Raw genomic sequence first — 16,300 nt, forward strand, 5'->3', positions numbered from 1 at the left:
ACAGGAACTTCACTATGAGCTGAATGTCAGGGCTTCAAGTTGAGCTTGTGTGGCTGAACACACAAAAGGACCTTTCTCTCCAACTGTACCTGTATCTCTACCACACAAACAGGTAAAAATAATCATCCTCAGTACCACAGCACTGTTCTGGTATTTGCGCCTGCACTCATGTGATTCTGATCTTTTGAAAGTAAATACATCTCTCCAGGTGTCCATTTACTTTGTCATGAGTGTCACATCAGCAAGTCTTCAACTGTTTGGCTGCCCACCCAGCGGGAAAGTGTTTGACTCTTCTCTTCTCTTCACTTCTCAAAATGGCGTCAGGCTTGTGGATGTGACACGCCACGCTGTCCAAATGCTGTTTATCGACACACTCAGTGCAAAGCTAAAAACAAACCCAAAAGCAGAAGCAACTTCATCTGAACAATCTGTTATCTTTAAAGCCCAGTGCCACTGTCACATATTTACTGATGCTTGTTAACCTTTTCCAGCCACTATCTTTTCATTTTACTGACTTGTGTGTGCATCCATTAGGCAATTCATTTCTACAAAATGGCTGAAAACTGTCCAGGGCCTGAAATTGCTTGCAACGTTAAATAAAAAACAGATTGTAGCTCTCACACAGTGAAGCCAGGAGGCAATGTTTGGCTCACACTGACCATTTTGATCTTTGTGAAGTGACTTTCTATCACACCCTCTTCAATGTTAACTTACTGGTTCTAAACCCATCAGACCCTCTTCAAAGTTTACTTACTGGCTCTAAACCCATTTAAAAGCTGCACTTGTTGCTGTAATTAGAGACACGTGAAAAGCAGATTGGTGACTTGATTTGACCTGACAGGAACCAACACAGACTGGGAACCCAACACTTCACTTCTGCATGGGCATAGTGTTACATAAGGCTCGTCTCACGCCAGCACTGACATGTTTGATACCAGTAAAGCCCAATCAAGAACAGCTGAGGGCTGACCAGCATAAGCAAAACGATTCCTATTCAGTTCTTATTCAGTTCCTCTTTCAACTACAGCAAGTACTGACAAAGCAAAATGATTATTATTGGAAACACACTGTTTTTATTCACATTGTCCATATGTGTGCCATATATTATAATTCATTGGAGGATAAAGTTATCTCAGCATTTAGGGCCCTTTTTTCATGTGTGCAACGTTGTCACTGACAGTATTAATGTGAAGAGGAAACACCAGAGTCAGACGGGGTGAAAGGAAGAACTAGAGGGGGAACTGTCTTCTGAGGGATAAAAGGTAAAAGTGTGCCAGGTGTGAAGGTTAGTGAAAGAGTACGCTGTACCTCGGCGAAATTCCCTGATGAAACCACCGAGGCCCAAACTTGTTCTTGTTCTGTAGCATTTATATACAATACATATTATTACCACCATTGACATGTTTCTCTTTTCCTACTCCCCTTACCCCTGTAACAGTAACCCTATGAGCACAGTGTATACCCACTAAACTGGTCTTGTCTGTATCATGTATTTACCACCGGATGTCTGTATATATATTATGTACATCTACCAAATGCAGGCTATGTACAACACCTATTGTTTCCCATCCCCTTCTGCCACACAAGTCACCAGTATTCCTCACTTGTTGACAAGTTGCCGTGTTTGTCTTCCTTAATGGGTGTGCTATGCAACGAGTAAGATATTTGTAGTGTTGTTGCACTAGCTTTTGGCTTTATCTGTGCGCCCCTGATGTAATTTATGACTGGCTGGCCCTTAATATTTTAATCATGTCTTTTTTGTATAATGTATAATAAATGGACATATCATTTTTTATATACCCGCCTCTGTAAAATCCTTAAAGAACTATGTGACAGGGAGTAGGAAGGCTTTCGATGATAAAGTACATATTTTCTTCTTAACTTCACTAAAGTGCCCGGGGCAAGTCTAGCGTTCATGAAAGTTTTCTTATCTGGCATTCATTCTTGGCTAAGAACAGGATTTAAGGATTTACCTTTCTCCTTGGCATGTTTCTCTTCTTCTTCCTTTCTTTTCTTCTTAAATTATAAATATATTGTGCAAATGGATGGCTATTGCCTCTTCATTATTTCTTTCATCGAAGTTGCTTGGACACACACACACACTAACCATACGCCTCAATGTGCTAGCATGTTCTGACAACACCAAGGAGGTACGTAGCCTACCCCTTCCTCTTTCGATTTTTGACTCATTTTACCCTTATGTTAGATTAATTTATTTAATGTCAAAATATTAGTCAGAGATAGAAAAGGGGGCGCAAAAAACTCTGCCCAGCTAAAAAAAATTTAAAATTATAATTTTTGTTTTTCTGGGCCCTATGAGGGGCCTGTAGGAAAGGCCGGCCCTGCATAGGTGTATAGGGGAGGGAGTGGGTGTGTCAAAGGTCAAAGGGGAGGTCTAGCTTTGACCAAGGGCTAAAGCCAGGTAGGGCCGTATACAGACGTGGACAAAATTGTTCGTACCCTTCCGTTAAAGGAAGAAAAAGCCACAATGGTCACAAATAACTTGAAACTGACAAAAGTATTAATAAATAAATAATTACTGAAAATGAACTAATGAAAACTAATGTCGTTCAACAGAATAATAATTAAAAAAAAAAACGAATTTAACCGGCCTGGACTAAAATGATGGTACCCCTAGAATTTTTTTTAAATAATTTGACCATAGGGACTGAGGTGAGTCCTCTAATTAGCAATACAGTTGTCTTCAAACTTGTAATCAGTCAGTCTGCCTATTTAAATGGTGAAAAGTAGTCACTGTGGTGTTTGGTATCATGGTGTGTACCACACTGAACATGGACCACAGAAAGCTAAGGACAGAGTTGTCTCCAAGCAGCTTGATATTCATGTGACTACAGTTGCACATATTATTCAGAAGTTTAAGGTCCAGGGGACGTGGCCGCAAGAGGAGAATTGATGACAAATTGAAGAGACTGATAATACGAATGGTAACCAAAGAACCCACAACAACTTCCAACGAGATTAGAGGTGAACTCCAAGGTCAAGGTATGTCAGTGTCAGATCGCACCATCCGTTGCTGTTTGAAGTCGACCGAGGAGGACACCACTGTTGAAAGCAAATCATATGAAAGCGAGACTGGAATTTGCCAAAATGCATATTGACAAGCCACAGGGCTTCTGGGAGAGATGAGACAAAACTGGAGCTTGTCAGTTTCAAGTTATTTCAGTGACCATTGTGGGGTTTTCTTTCTTTAACAGAAGGGTACCAACAATTTTGTCCACGTCTGTAGATGCTAATACCTTTGACTTCAACCATCTTGTCGTGGCTGTAGACAAAGGCCAAAAATCAGGGTCTAATAGCTCTAGCTCCAAGACACACAAAAGCCAGGAACCACGTCTGATGGCTCCCAACATAGACAAACGCCCAGGGGCCAAGCCTAATGGCTCTGGCCTGGTGTTATAGAAACTAAGAATGTGGGCCTATTTGAGATGTGGTCTGGTATATTAGATAATGGTCTGATATATAATATTCACCTAAATCTAACATTAGTGAAGGGCATTTGATCTTTTTCCACATCCCATAGAAAGCTCAGGTTCAAGTCCCCTGCTCCCCTCAGACATTATCCCACTAAGCATGTGTGGATTAGAGATACTGGCTGCAGCACTGAAACATTACGGACATACCTTGCTGGCACTACTTTTATGTTAACTTAAGCGCATTTTAAATGTTTTATATCCCTTGTCCATTGAGTAGCTATAAATAAATATATTTTCTTGATAAACACAGTGTTGTGGTTTCTCTTGCACGTTAGTTACTCTGGTCTTTACGTCCGAGCCTGTACACAGCCCCTTTTAGGGTGCGTTACAATTGGCAGGCTCTTTATTAGTGTATGTGATCATTGGCAGGCTCTTTATTAGTGTACTGTGATCATTGACTTTAATGCAACTTTGAGTTTTTATTGTTTTTTATTCAGAACTTTTTTCATAATAACCTGCCTGGTAGTCATTTTTCATCAAAACTTGAAAAGCAAAACAACATAGTGAGGAGTTTAACAAAATGACAATAGAAGCATCTTGGCTCCTGGGTAACCAGTCATAGCAACTCCAGGCTTCCAGGCAAAGGTAACCAGCAAACACAGACAGAAAGGAAGCTTGAGGATCACATGGTTGACCTGAGATGAACTAAACAACATGGTTTGTCTTTCTCATATTACTGTTTGGTGTCTTTGGGGGAAAGAAAAGCTCCTTTTTCGGTTTCTGTCTCAGCTGACCTCGATCTGATAGATGTACCTACATTGAACAAGTTCTGCTCAAGGTATCCTCTTATGAGATATATCAGGATCTTGCTCTATGTGTGATCATTTGAGTAATTATTTCATCCTGTGCTTCAAGACGACTAAAGGAGCATCAGGATTTTAATACGTTTCTGGTATTCACTTCCTGGTGAGCAGCTGCTGTATCCAAACACAATAGAGGCCCAAAACACAAAACACAGACCACCCTCCCCAGACCTGCTCCTATTCCTGTGTTTACTGACAGGTGGGAAAGTCCCACCCACAGTCACTGCAACAACTGTCCAACTCTGTTTAATCACATCTCTATTCCTCATTTTGTTGTATGTGGTGTCTCCCTGTAGACCCATATGTGTTACATCATGTTTAGAAGTGCATCACAGTCATGTATCATAGTCAGTGTGGCATTCTCTGGCCATGAGGATTAAGACATGAGAGTATGGAGACTGAGCTGCTGTATCATGTTTGATGTGATGTTGTGGATAAAGTCAGTAAAAGTACAGATATCAGCCCGCACTTTTATAGCATTACTAGTTACTAACACAAGGCATGAAGGTGCAGGTATAGCAACATGTCTGGTATGAAAACTGAAGACATAAGTGACATGAGTTATCTCTTTTTTTAAATAATTATCCCGCAATTATACCACATCACAATGTCGACAGACACACACACACACACACACACACACACACACACACACACACACACACACACACTTAAGTCCATGACTTTATAAGATGTTCTCTTTGCGAGAACAACTCTCCAGTAATATTTATTGTTAACCAAACACATTCCCTTCAAATGGCCCAATTTCTAGGGAATAATATTGGTCTAATCAGAAACGAGCTCCAATTCCTGGAGGTAACTAAGTCTCTGTTACAGATGCCGTATAGTACATGTGCAGCTCACTGGTGGAGTCTATGATGCTATAAAGTCATCTAGAAAGCTCCATATGAATGTTCTTATTCAAAGATAGCATCCAGCATCTTTAGACCTGACACGATCTGTGTGCACTCAAAACCTAGAGGATTTAGGCAGACCTATAGGATTTTGGCAGACCTAGAGGATTTAGGCAGACCTAGAGGATTTAGGCGTCATTGTTTATTTCTCTTCCTGTATGTCCTCTGAGATAAATAGAACTTATGCAACACAGGATGCAGTTCCCAGTGGTGTCCAGCTGTGCACCCCATGGCGCAGGCCAAGCACGACGCGCAGGGACCAGGGACATGGATCGGTCAACCAATCCTTGACCTCTCAATCACCTACACTACTACAAAAAGCCGGACCCGCCTCTGAATCGCTATTGGTCAGAACAAGTTGGAGCTGGAGAAGCATTTTCAAGTGTTCTTTCAATATAGAGTGTGGTGGACAATTCATTGCAGGCCTTGGGTACTCTGCATATTTTACTGTTGCTGTGAGTCCATGAGACAAAACATGGCACACGGTATCATCTCTTAACACCGGATGAGTGGCATGTTTATGGGTGTGTGTAAATACACCATCATTGGGAACTCAGTATCTGTCTCAGACAAGCTGTGGTGATTGTCACCAACTAGAAGAGCACAACATCAGTAAATTCAGACTCCAGAGGTCACAAGTTCAGATTCAGAAACTGACTCCTCACCAACAAACACTTTTTCCAGCTTTACCTAATTTGCCTAATCAGACATCCTGATTTAATTGATGTCTGAAGAGCTGAAGATTGTGCATCATCATCATCATTGTCATCACAATTATCATCACCATCATCTTCATCACCACCGTGGTTATCACCATCATCATGACCATCCTCACCATCATCATCATCGTCATCATCAACATCATCATCGTCACCTTGATCATTCTTACCAAATGTAATTAAATTAATATTAAATGAGGATACGTCCAGCTGTTAGGGCTCATTTGTGTGTAGTACTCCTAAAAGTCCAATAGGGTGTTACAAAGGGCCTATGATTGTCACTCACACACACAAGGACAAATGATTTTCATTTCAGTGAGACCATTCTTGGACAAAGTGTTGGACCTCTTCCCAAGAGTGACCTAACTCAACCAGTTCAGTGTGAACTGAGGTCTGTCACAAATTCCCTGAGCAGGTGGTGTCTCCTGTAGATTTGACTTTGATGATGTGCTGCTTATTTGAGTACATTTAAAATAATAGATCATTACAGTCCAAGTACTGGTATGATGACAGAGTTACTGGTTTCAAAACAGTTAACTCAGTAAACTGCGGTTATTCATGGATTAAAGTCATGATGGCAGTCTCTTTAAGATATAGATAGTGTAACACAAATAAAACCACACAAACTATATAACTGTAATATGCTTGAGCCAGTTTCAAAATATAAAATATAAGATTACAAAAATTTGCTTCAAACATTCTTCAACAGTCATGATTAATCACGCACACACATACACAGAGAGAGAGAAAGAAAGAGAGACAGAGAGAGAGAGTTAGAGAAATAGACATACAGGTTTTTTTTTTTCAAACTTTATTGTTTAAAGACAGTTTTCATATCAGAATCAGAATCAGAATCAGAATCATCTTTATTGGCCAAGTACATTTCCACATACAAGGAATTTTTCCTGGGTTTAATTGCTCTCAATGTACTTAAACTGAAAAATATGCATGCAACAGTTTAGGATAATAAATACATATAATATATATTATAATAATAAAATATAATAATCTGTCAACTGTTCACTAGAGTGACGGCAAGGGGGAAAAAACTGTTCCTGTGTCTGGTGGTTTTTGTGTACATAGTTCTGTAGCGCCTGCCAGAGGGGAGGAGCTGGAACAGATTATGTCCAGGGTGTGAGGGGTCTGCAATGATTTTCCCTGCCCGTTTCCTGGCTCTGGATGTGTACAGGTCCTGGATGGTGGGCAGGTCAGCACCAATAATCCTTTCTGCAGACCTGACTGTCCGTTGTAATCTGTTCCTGTCTAGTTTAGTGGCAGAACCAAACCAGACAGTAATGGATGAGCAGAGAACAGACTCAATGACTGCAGTGTAAAACTGGATATTGTGGTTGATTATATGTGACTGAAACTAATTATTGACAGAAGTGACAAAATGTCTTCAACAAAGATCTATAGAAAACCTCAGGCGTGAATTATTTAACTGCAAGCACTAAAACATTCCAGCAGGGAGCCAAAGCCAGACTAGTGAAACTAGACACATTCTTTAAACTCTCCAATTACAAAGACTGTAGGAGAAATTAGTGTAAATAAACCTCTTAGTGATTTCAGTTATCACCAGTGTTTGATACAGGACAAACATGGTAGGAAATAAATATTAAAGCATTGTTTTCCCTTACTATGCTATGCTATGCTTTTTTTTTTTTTTTTTTTAAGTTTTGTTTTTAGGCTTTTATGCCTTTAATTGACAGATCAGTGAAGAGTGGGACCGGAAATGAGAGGGAGAAGAGGTGGGGAGTGGAGAAATGACATCGGACCGGATTCAAACCCGTGTCCTCCATGGGCGACAAGCCCGAATATGGTCTGGGCTACTGTTTGCGCCACAATGCCCCCCTTATTCACATTTCTAAAGCAAGTTTAGAAAAAAAGACAGGAAAAAACAGACAGCCATCTTGATCGGAACCATCCCTGATATTCATGATTGATTTCTTGATAGATGTATTAATTGAATGTCAGTTCAGCGTGCTGTGACAGACCTGTAAGAATATAATACTCAAAGGATTAAATCATGTTTTCTTAATGTAAAGGCATATCGAGAATCCATTCCATACAGTGGTACAGAAATACTAAGTACTAATAATTACTATTATTTTAATTACAAATAATAAATCAAGCTTCTTATTCTGAGATAAGCTACTAAATAAAAGTGTAGAAATGGCTCATATACTGATGACTTAGTCTAACTACTGGGTACCAAGATCTACCCTGTTAGAAAAGAAATCATTAAAATGAGACCATCATACAAAACACTTATAACTTATAATAACCAAATTAACTTTAGATTGTCTATATGTCATGAGTGTCTAAGGTCATCCATTATGCAGTGTCATATGTTAACATATTCTATCCTGACTGCTGGATGCATGTTGGTTGTTGGTCATGCACACTACAGACCTCTGGACTTTGTCTTGTAGAAGATGAACCCAGCAGCAGTGACGATTAATCCCAGCACCAGTGCTGCAGCTCCAATGGCAATCTTATTCCTCTCAGGCTCAGGCATGGAGGGGTCTGGGAAAACATCACGTCACGTCACGCATGATGTGTGAGGTCACACAATAGCAACACGTATGATCTGTGTCTGAATGTAGAGACACTGGGACCAGAAGAACATCATGTCCCTGTGGAAGCAGTTTACATTTGAGCAGTCATACCTGAATAAAACTATGCAAAGCATGCATTAACTATAGGACAGGGGTACTCAATTAGAAACCCAAAAGGTCCACTCGCCAAATTTCCATTCAGTCCAGTGTCCGGAACAGTGACGGTCAAAACCCAAAAACATAACTCCAACAAAAACGTTCGAACTATGCACAAAAGGTGATGTGGCCTTATTTGTGTGAAAGGTGACACCTTTTTTGTGCTTTAAACTTGGGCATAAAAGGTGTGAAGGCCAGGTGGAGGCACTGATGTAAGTGTTCATTAGTGAGTGTGCTCCTGTATTTGTTTTTCACCATATTCATTTGTTATTGAGAAGGCAGACTCACAACAGTATGTTGAGGTATGCACGCTCTTGTTGTGTGGCTGATCTAACTATTACACTGCATGTTGCTTGGTATGATAGCAGATGGTTTATTTTTCTGCCCCTTACCTCAGAGTTCTGCGGGTATTTTTTTTCGAAGTGTGCATGCTTTGTTTCATAGTGACGTTTCACGTTACCACTTTTGACAAGGGCAACCGTCTCGTTGCAGATTAAACACATCGGTTTTGTGCTCCCCACAGGCAGCACAAATGCATACTTGTCAGTCCACTCTGTCTTAAATTAGCGATTTTTGGAATCAACTTTTCGTTTTTTGTCAGGTTTAAAGCACGCCATGATTTTCGTTTGCTGAGAAAAAGATACCGTTCAATATATCTATCTGCCCGCGCTGTTGTCATTGACACACACAACCTGCGTGACCCAGAGAGTTCGCTGCCAACATTGAGTGAGTGAGTTGTCACAGTGATGTTGTTATTACAGCTCCTGATTGGACCTCTGGATTAGACACGAAAGATAGAAACCACATCGAGTAGGAAAAAAATATAGAGCGCGAAATCACGCACCTATGAAAACTCGCTTGGATCATGATTAAATTAGAATGTTGATTTTGGCTTCGGTCCAAATTTGATTGCGTCTGGGTCCGAATCCGGACCGCGGTCCGCCTATTGAGTCCCCCTGCTATAGGACTAAAAGCAGCTATATTGTGTGCAGTACTAGGGCTAATGCTATATGTCGTCACATGTGTCTTAGCTGCAGTGCACATGTATATAATTAACTGCACCTGATACAGCATGAGAGTACAAGTGAAGTCAGACAGGAGCCAGTGTTCTCACCCCAGCTGATCTCTAGAGGGTCCCTGAAGCTTTCGTGATCCACCACACAGGAGATCTTCTCTCCAGCTTTGGGGGTGAACTCCAGGTGGGAGTGGATCTGGTAGTACCAGTCTCCATCTGCCAGCTCCTCACTAGATATCACATTACCAGGCACTTCCTGGCCATCTCTGTGCCAGGTCACACGTATCATCTTTGGGTAGAAGTCGTACGCGCTGCACACCAGCCCAGCAGGATGACCACCAGTGGAGGCCTTCGCCATAGTCAGTCTCACCTCAACTGCAAGACATAGTCTTTTGCATTATGTTTATGCACACAGGGAATGAAATAAGTGTATCGTCTATCATTCGGTATTTTAAAATCACTTTTAATTTAGAAATAGCAACAATGAATTTGGATACTACTGGAGTTAGTTTATACTCTGTGAGCAAATGTTTACGAATAAAATGGATTCAGTACATTAGCATGAGTACATTGATCACTTTACATTACATTTACGCTGCACAGTTTGAGTGACATTAGGATTATATATATATATATATATATATATATAAAAGAAAATTATATTTATAAGCATTTGTATTCTTCATGGCAGTTTATATACATGTATATATTTGTAAATAGTGCTAGGGCTAGCACCCCGAAACACTGCACAAACAAGCTACAAGTACAATACAGAAAAAATACTCCAGGGCAGACCGAGGAGGGGGGGAGGATAATCTGCCACTAGGAATGGATCACACGGCTAAAGACCCGGACAATGGCACAAGGACTACGAGATCGAATACGGCAAGACAGGAGGGTGAAGCCAAAAGAAGATGCAACATCTGCGGTGGCATATTCAAGAACGAACGCGGCGTAAAAATTCACCAAGGCAAGTCGAAGTGCAAAGAGCAGTTGAAGCACCAGTGGTTCTCAAACTTTTTCTGTCATTCCCCACTTTGAACAAGAGGGCCTTTTCAAGCCCCTCATCGCTCCCATAAAATGGTAGGCCAAGCCTAAAATTGTCAATTATTGAAATAACCTCAAGTAATAACAAATAGCATCTTATTTAGGTCAGCAAATGTACTGCATATTGCTTGGAGTGATTTCATGTTTCATGTTGTAGTGTATTGTTGTTATGGACACGCACACAGAATTGTATTTCTTTCTGTTGACGGACTTTTACTTAGTAACGCACATATCTAGTAAGCCTCTATTAAATTATCAATCAATCAATTCAATCTTATATAGCGCTTCTCTAAATACCCTCAGTCGCTTTACAGAGTCCAGAGTCCAGTAGTCATTCATACACAGTCATACCGATGGTGGTAAGCTACATCAGTAGCCACAGCTGCCCTGGGGCAGACTGACAGAAGCGTGGCTGCCGATCAGCGCCTACGGCCCCTCCGACCACCACCAACATTCATACGATGCAATGCATGTCTTTATGATGGTGGGGGAAACCGGAGTAAACCCACGCAGGCACGGGGAGAACATGCAAACTCCACACAGAAAGGACCTTGAACGACCTGGAACGACCGGGATTCAAACCCAGGGCCTTCTTGCTGTGAGGCGACAGTGCTAACCACTGAGCCACCGTGCTGCCCATTATGCTTTTCCTCGCCCCCTCGAAAACAATGACTACGTTTTTTCGCTGTCTTACACTGTGATAAATATGTTTAAGTGACCTATGTCTAAATTCTATGAACTGTGTTAGTTCGTTGAAATGTAAAATGTAGATACGTTTAGATACGTTACGTTCTATAATGCGACCATTCATTCATAACTCCGTTGGTGGCTAACGTTACTATTTATTAGCCAGCTGTGCTGTAATCTGTTGTTGCTCTGATTCATGGTGTAATGAATCTAATAGTAACTTGCTGTGTTTAGTTAAGATACCTTCTAAGTATTTTCCGTTTCTTGTGTATTATTGTTTCACTCATAAGTTTTCACCTGACATCAATAAAGGAGCAAGGCGCTCGCTACCTGGCCCGTGAAATCAAGTTTGGCTGACTGTTGAACTGACTGTCAAAACACTGGACATGTAAAACACGTAGCGAGAACAGTACACAGCCCTAACTAAACTAAATTAAAGTTTTTTTTTAATTGTCCCGCTGCAATTAATGAATACACCGACGTCAATCAAAATCTATTGTCTATAAAGGAAAGCATTGCCGTAGATCAGGGGTAAAAAAAAAAAATCCATTCGTGCCACACCTGTCACGTCCCCACACTTTGAGAAACGCTGAGTTAAAGCAACGCAAAGCACCTGATACTACCCAGAGAGTTATCTCTGAGTTTATTAGTAGTGCTTGTCAGTCGGTGGAGGACCGGGGCCAGGAGGCAAACCACAGTGCTCTGGACCACTCTGCTCAACCTGCTCAGAGCACAAGAAGAAGAGGGGATGAATCCGAAAGTCTTGAGGACTTCGTGAGGAAGCCACGGTTGAATCTACCACCAGCAGCAGACTGCAGATGGGCACTGTGAGAAGGTGAATTCTCCCCCTCCTCACCATGGCAAAAAGGGATGGTGCCCTTTAAGACTCTTGGACTCCTCCCCTGTAATGGTTGGGTCCTGGCTCACCTGATTTGAATGTTGGACCTAATTAAGCCAAAGTGGCTCTGCCCTATTTAAAGGGTGCTTCATGGTCAAGAGAAGGCTGGCTAAGAGAGACGTGTAAGAACACTATGAAAGAGGACTTGTTTTGGGCATAAGGTAAAACACTTCCCTGATGTGAGGAGAAGTGTTTTGTAACTAGTTGTGTGGTTGCTGTTGGCCTTGTTTTGTGTCTGTTGTGCCTCTGTTCTGTGTTTGGTCTGTATGCCTTGTCTGTGTGCCTTGTGTCTGTGATTGTTTTCTGTAAGGCCTGTGTATGTACTTAGCTGCAGGCTGAGTCACGGTGCATGTTTTGGGGCATGGCTTGGGTCAAGTAGGTTCCTGCGATTAGGCCTCAGTTGGACAAGCAGGTACCCAGGTGCAGGTGACTTTAAAAGCCTTTGAGTACGGGATGTACGTTTCTGTTGTATGTTTTATTTTATGGGCACATATGTTGGATTATATTCCCCCTTGTTTTTAAATAGAGAGATATTTTTTGTATACAAAAGCCACCATCTCCTGTGCAGTTTTTTTCCCCCACAACTTGACCCCGTCCAGTCGCCACATCCCAAAAAGAACGTGGGGTGACCGTCCGGTCTTTCACAGGCACGATTGGACGAAGACCTGAGCACCATCCTGGACAACACTCTGAAAGGAGATGCAACCAGGAAGATAAAGACCTTGGTGCAAGTTGTGTATCAAGCATGCCAAGATGCCTTTGGTGTCAAGGAAGGGAAAACCATCAAGCTACCATCAGGTCCCAGCAGGAGACAGCGTCGGATCACACAATTGCAGGAAGTACTAAGGACACTTAAGAAGAGGTGGCGGAAAGCAGGCGAAGAAGAGAAAGCAGCCCTGAACGAGCTAAGCTCGAGGTTCGAAAAAACCTGATCAACCTTCGCAGAGCAGAGACTATCCGGAGAAAGCAGAAGGAGAAAAGCAGACAGAGGAAAGCCTTCTTTAACAACCGCTTCCAGTTCACAGCAGGCTTCCTCGGAAAGCCCAAAAGCGGGAGATTAATGTGTTCTAAGGAAGAAATGGAGGACAGTGTGGCAGTGGCACATGGCGACCCCATCAGAGACGTACCACTTAGAGACTGTCCCTTCCAGCTACCAACAACTGAGCCACACACCCCGTTCTGCATGGCACACGAAGTGAAGTGAGAGCGATAGCGGTTAAAGCTCGAGCAGGATCTTCTCCGGGACCATCAGGCACCCCTTATAAGATCTAAAAAAACTGTCCACAGCTGCTGAAGAGGCTGTCGAAGCTTTTACGGATACTCTGGAAGAAGAAGCAGGAACCCAGCCAGCTGCTTGGAAGGTTTAAAGTGTGGAGCTTTCAGTACAGCATCATACCCAGACAGCAATGGCCATTCCTGCTGTACGACTTTTCCATGACTCAAGTAGAAGGGATGGAGAGAGTGTGCAGCAAATTCGTGCGGAAATGGCTGGGTGTTCCCCCATCTTTCAGCTCAGTCAATCTGTACAGTAAGACCTCCAAGCTCCACCTACCAGTTTCATCGGTGGTGGAAGAATTCAAAGCCACCAAGGCAAGAGCAGACTCCTTCTGTCCAAAGACGAGAAAGTTCGGCACGCTAACAACACCATCAAGTGTGGCAGGAAGTTGAAGCCCCAGGAAGCTGTGAAGGAAGCAGAAGTGCACTGGAAACATCAGGAGATTGTTTGGGTAGCTAGTGGTGCAGAGAGTCCGAGAGACTGCTGAAGAAGATTTCCGTGTGAAAGTGGTAGGTCTGGCCTGCCAGGGACAGTGGATGCAGTGGGACTACACACTCGAGCGGCCACTCTCCTGGAAGGAGCTCTGGGGCACTGACCAGGGCAAGCTGAGCTTCCTCCTGCGCGCTGTAGCCGACCTCTTACCTACTCCAACCAACTTAAAGATCTGGGGCAAGGAAGAAGATGCATCCTGCAAGCAGTGTGGGGCAATCCTTTCCACACTGAATCACATCTTGACTGGGTGTACCAAATCACTTGGAGAAGGCCGATACAGGTGGAGGCACGACAAGGTTCTTATGGAAATCGCCAACTGGGTGGAACAGCAAAGGCTCAGAGCAAACAAACATCAGCTAACACCATCCCAGTCTGTACATTTCCAAAGAGAAGGGGATACGATTCCCAGGGCAAGAACAACTGCCAAGAACCTACCCTCCATTTGCATCGAGCTTCCGACTGGGAGATGCAAGTGGATCTGAAGAGAAGACTTGTCTTTCCGGAGGAGGTGGCGGTAACCTCACTTCGACCAGACATGATTCTTCTATCCAGGAGCACAAAGACCATCATTATAGCCGAACTCACAGTGCCCTGGGAGGTCAGGCTAGCCATCTCTCACCAACTGAAGAAAGCAAAGTACCAAGATCTGATCAACGAGGCCCTCGTTAAAGGATGGCACGCAACCTTATTTCCAATCGAGGTTGGCTGCCGTGGTTTCCCAGCAACATCAGTGCGCTATTTCTTACAGAGGGTTGGCTTGGAACCCAAGCATCTGAAGAAAGCCACTAGGGAGATAGCCATGGCAGCTGAAAACAGCTCAAGATGGCTGTGGCTGACCAGAGATCGCAAATGGAACCCTTCTGCAGGTGAAGGTTAATCTATACTGCCCCACTCAGGCTAAGAGGCAGAACGCTGGTGACCCTGAGATACCTGCTGAGGATGCAGAAGGGTTTTCCAACAATGCGAATGCTCTGACCACACTTCCACCAAGGAATACGCCATAAGGAGGAACCTGTAACACCGTATCGTAGCTCCTGCAGTTTTCTGCTTGTAGCAAAGCATCTCTGATGTTTACTTCACCTGTATATGTATACATGTATATGTATTTACATAGTGTATATCTAGAGAGGCGTGTGATGCATCAAAGGAAGGAGAATATGGTAGAATCCTCATTTATCATATATATATATATATATATATATATATATATATATATATGTATATATATATATTATTTAGATAGATAGATAGACAGATAGATAAATAGATATTGTACTTTTTGTACTCCGAATAAAAACCTTCCACCCCTACAAAAGTCATGATAAATGAGGATTCTACCATATTCTCCTTCATTTGATGCATCACACGCCTCTCTAGATATACACTATGTAAATACATATACATGTATACATATACAAATGTATAAAAACTGCCATGAAGAATACAAATGCTTATAAATATAATTTTCTTTTCTTTAAGAATAATTGTAGGCAGACAGACAGAACTAAAGACAACAAAAATAACATTTCCCCTTTAACCCAGTCTAATGAGCATGGTGTGTGTAAACTGATTTCCCTTCTTACAGGCTTCATTTGACTCTTTACTCACCTTTCTTTGTCAGTACGACATTCATTTCATTCTGGGCAGCGAGTTTGCAGTATATGTCCTTCGCAGCCCGTTCCTGTGCCAGATATGTTGGATTCTTGTTCCATTCCTCTGCATTCTTCACTCCATACTCAGTGTATCCCACAAACTTCCCCACAGTGCTGTTGAACTGTGTGACTTCAGCCTTGTTAAATACATAAGACTGAATGAACTCAACATCACTCAGGCTGGAGCTGAAGCGGCACTGAGTCACTATATCATTGTAATATCCACCTACAAATGAAAACACCATTAGCAGTCTATCTCTCCTGTAATACGATCAGCAGTTTAGAGTCATTCTCACATTTTTACACTGATATGACATTTATTACAATCTATATGACATGTACTGTGTCAGTGTGTCATGTTGAGAGACTTCTAGGTAGAGGACATGTATAGTGAAAGGCATCAAGCTTGCTTTGAAAATGACTGACTCTTTGTTGTATAAGACTACATGTAGGTGTGTACAGAAATAAACAGTATTGAACTTACCCACTCCCAAAAGAGTGGAGACAATGATCACCCCAGAAATCAAATGTTGTGATGAGGACATTCTGCTGCCGTCTGAATGAGCTAGAGGAAGACACAGAGTATTGA

The 16,300-nt window shown here is 42.2% G+C and overlaps 1 protein-coding gene across 1 annotated transcript; it reads right to left on the reverse strand.

The window, feature by feature from the left end:
* Positions 1-8,209: 8,209 nt before the first annotated feature.
* On the reverse strand, positions 8,210-15,956 carry LOC105898444 (H-2 class II histocompatibility antigen, E-Q beta chain-like). Its single transcript, XM_031570196.1, has 3 exons — positions 15,668-15,956; positions 9,759-10,034; positions 8,210-8,456 (listed from the first exon to the last, which is right to left on the reverse strand). The coding sequence occupies exons 1-3, from the start codon at positions 15,954-15,956 to the stop codon at positions 8,335-8,337; spliced, it is 687 nt and encodes a 228-aa protein (XP_031426056.1). The 3' UTR covers positions 8,210-8,334.
* Positions 15,957-16,300: the final 344 nt, after the last annotated feature.

This window comes from Clupea harengus, chromosome 7, assembly GCF_900700415.2.
Source record: "Clupea harengus chromosome 7, Ch_v2.0.2, whole genome shotgun sequence".
In the NCBI taxonomy this organism is placed as follows: Eukaryota; Metazoa; Chordata; class Actinopteri; order Clupeiformes; family Clupeidae; genus Clupea; species Clupea harengus.

Excerpts from the sequence above, each read along its gene's own strand:
- LOC105898444 (XM_031570196.1), bottom strand. The coding sequence starts at position 15,956 with ATGGTGTTTTCATTTGTAGGTGGATATTACAATGATATAGTGACTCAG. Across the intron at positions 10,035-15,667 it reads TGTCGTACTGACAAAGAAAG|TTGAGGTGAGACTGACTATG; the intron begins GTGAGTAAAGAG and ends TATGTCTTGCAG. Across the intron at positions 8,457-9,758 it reads CCCTCTAGAGATCAGCTGGG|ACCCCTCCATGCCTGAGCCT; the intron begins GTGAGAACACTG and ends ATGTTTTCCCAG.